Source organism: Echinops telfairi, unplaced genomic scaffold (genome assembly GCF_000313985.2).
Source record: "Echinops telfairi isolate 266 unplaced genomic scaffold, ASM31398v2 ScPeMD7_655;HRSCAF=1070, whole genome shotgun sequence".
Taxonomy (NCBI): domain Eukaryota; kingdom Metazoa; phylum Chordata; class Mammalia; order Afrosoricida; family Tenrecidae; genus Echinops; species Echinops telfairi.
Window position 1 is genome coordinate 25,915,276 of NW_022104553.1, and position 2,056 is coordinate 25,917,331.

At 51.8% G+C, this 2,056-nt stretch overlaps 1 protein-coding gene across 1 annotated transcript in view; it reads left to right on the plus strand.

Moving 5' to 3' along the window:
• EML2 (EMAP like 2) overlaps window positions 1-2,056 on the plus strand; it is a 33,512-nt gene that overhangs the window by 11,696 nt on the left and 19,760 nt on the right. Inside the window, 2 exon segments of the mRNA XM_013006618.3 lie at window positions 1,344-1,493; window positions 1,811-1,829. Of these exon segments, the coding sequence (XP_012862072.2) occupies window positions 1,344-1,493; window positions 1,811-1,829 (169 nt within the window).

Genomic DNA, 2,056 nt, shown 5'->3' on the forward strand with positions numbered 1-2,056 from the left:
CTCTGAGATCCAGAGAGGACAGGAGCCTGGCTGGGTAAGACTCAGAAGGGGGCAGGCTCATTCAAGTCAGTGGGAGGAGCTTGGACTTTTTCCTGGGAGCAGTGGGGAGCCAAAGGAAATTCTGAGCAGGGGAGGGGCAGCCATGCCGTCAACAGATATTGAAGTCAGTCTCTGCTGTATACTGGGATCTGAACAAACCAAAGGTCTCTGCCCTCGTGGAATGGACAGGCCAGTGAGGTGGGTGCATAATGACCACAAGACCCACCCACTGTAGCCCATTCTGGCTCATAGTGACCCTAGGAGACAAAGAATTGTCCAGTGGAGGATTTCTGAGACTGTTCATCTTTATAGGAGCAGACAGCCTCATCTTGCTCCTGAGGGGCGGCTGGTGGGCTTGAACTGCAGATCCACTGCTGTTTGTGCAGCGTGTTGGGGTGATAATGCAGGCAGAGTTAATTGCTTCCATGTAGTCTGCCTCTGATGATGTGACTACTCACAAAATTGTTTCCTAAGCACGTTCTGCGTGGGATCACATCATTATTGGTGACATCATTAGGGACTGAGTACCAGACTGTTTCGATGTCACGCTTGCTTTAACGACTCCTGGGTTCTCAAGAAGTTAGGGAGAGTCGCACAATTGCCAGTTGCCGCCAGAACAGCGGACAAACCCAGCGACTGTGGAAACAGCGCAGCAACAGAAACAAGAGCGCATCCTCGCAGCCGGTGCGGATGAAGCCACGTGATGCGAAGCGTCATGGTAACTGGATAACATTGAGCGCTCTGACCGGTGCACATCAGCTAAAACCCAACCAAACCCACTGGCACCGAGTTGGGTTCTGACTCGGAGCCATTCGATATTGCGTTTTTGAGTCTAAATCTTTGCAGGAGCTGATAAGCCTGGTTTTTCTTGCTCAAAGTTGCTCCTGAGTTAGAACCTAATCCTTGCCGGCAGCGTCACCAGGTTCCTATTGGGAGCCTATCATAACCAATTCCTATCCAGTCAGTCCTGACTCTTGGCCACCATTTGGAGGCAGGGTGGAACTGCCCCTTTGGGTTTCTGAGACGTCTAAAATCTGTTCGGGTGCAGCCAGCCTCATCTTTTTCCAGATAAGGGGCTGGTGGTTTTGAACTGCTGACCTTGAGGTTAGCAAACCATTTGTCACTCAGGCCTCCTGGTTTGGGAGCTAGAAGTCTGAAGTCGAGGTGCTGGCAGCCGCCCTCTCCCTCCGGGGAGACCTCGTTCTGGTGACGTTTTGAGTTAGATAGCTTATCCGCTCCAAGGCCCCCCTCCCCCCCCAGCAATGCCCAGCAGGCTCCTTAACCAGGCCCCCGGGTGACTCCAGCTATGGGTACCGAGGCCGAGACTGCCGAAGCAACCTTTACCTGCTGCCCACCGGTGAGATCGTCTACTTCGTGGCCTCTGTGGCAGTGTTGTACAGCGTGGAGGAGCAGAGGCAGCGCCACTACCTGGGCCACAACGATGACATCAAATGGTGAGGCCCCACCCCCGGGAGGGGACCCACACACACTCCTACAAAAATATATACGTCTGTGTGTTTGTATGTCTATATTACTCATGTTTCAGCTGTTGGTGAGATTACTCCCATGCCTGAACTTTTCTCTTTTGAAAACTCCAAGCAGGCACTCCAGATGGTGGGTTAGAGCAGAAGGTAGCGGCCCCTTTTTGTTTAAAAAAAAAAAGAGCTTAATTAACACAATTATAATAATACTTGCTTTTCAAATTTGGGTGGGAGTCTCTTTAAAAAGCTTAGTGCCCCCGCCTGGGCCTGGTCTCCCTATGGCTTGGCAGGTATGATGTGTGCCTTCAGGTGGCGCCACTGAGCAGTTTCCATGCACCTGGGCCGCTTGCATCTTTAGCATCCTCAGCTATAATAAATAAATAAAAATTTAAAAGGGATACTTCCTCACTTGAGTGCCTCAGTGGGTCCAGGCTGATCCACAGAGGGCCATCTCTCATTGGGCACTGACCCGTCTCAGGGTGGGCAAAGAGAGTTCCTGCTTTCAGGGGTGGCGTGTGTGTGTGTGTGTGTGTGTG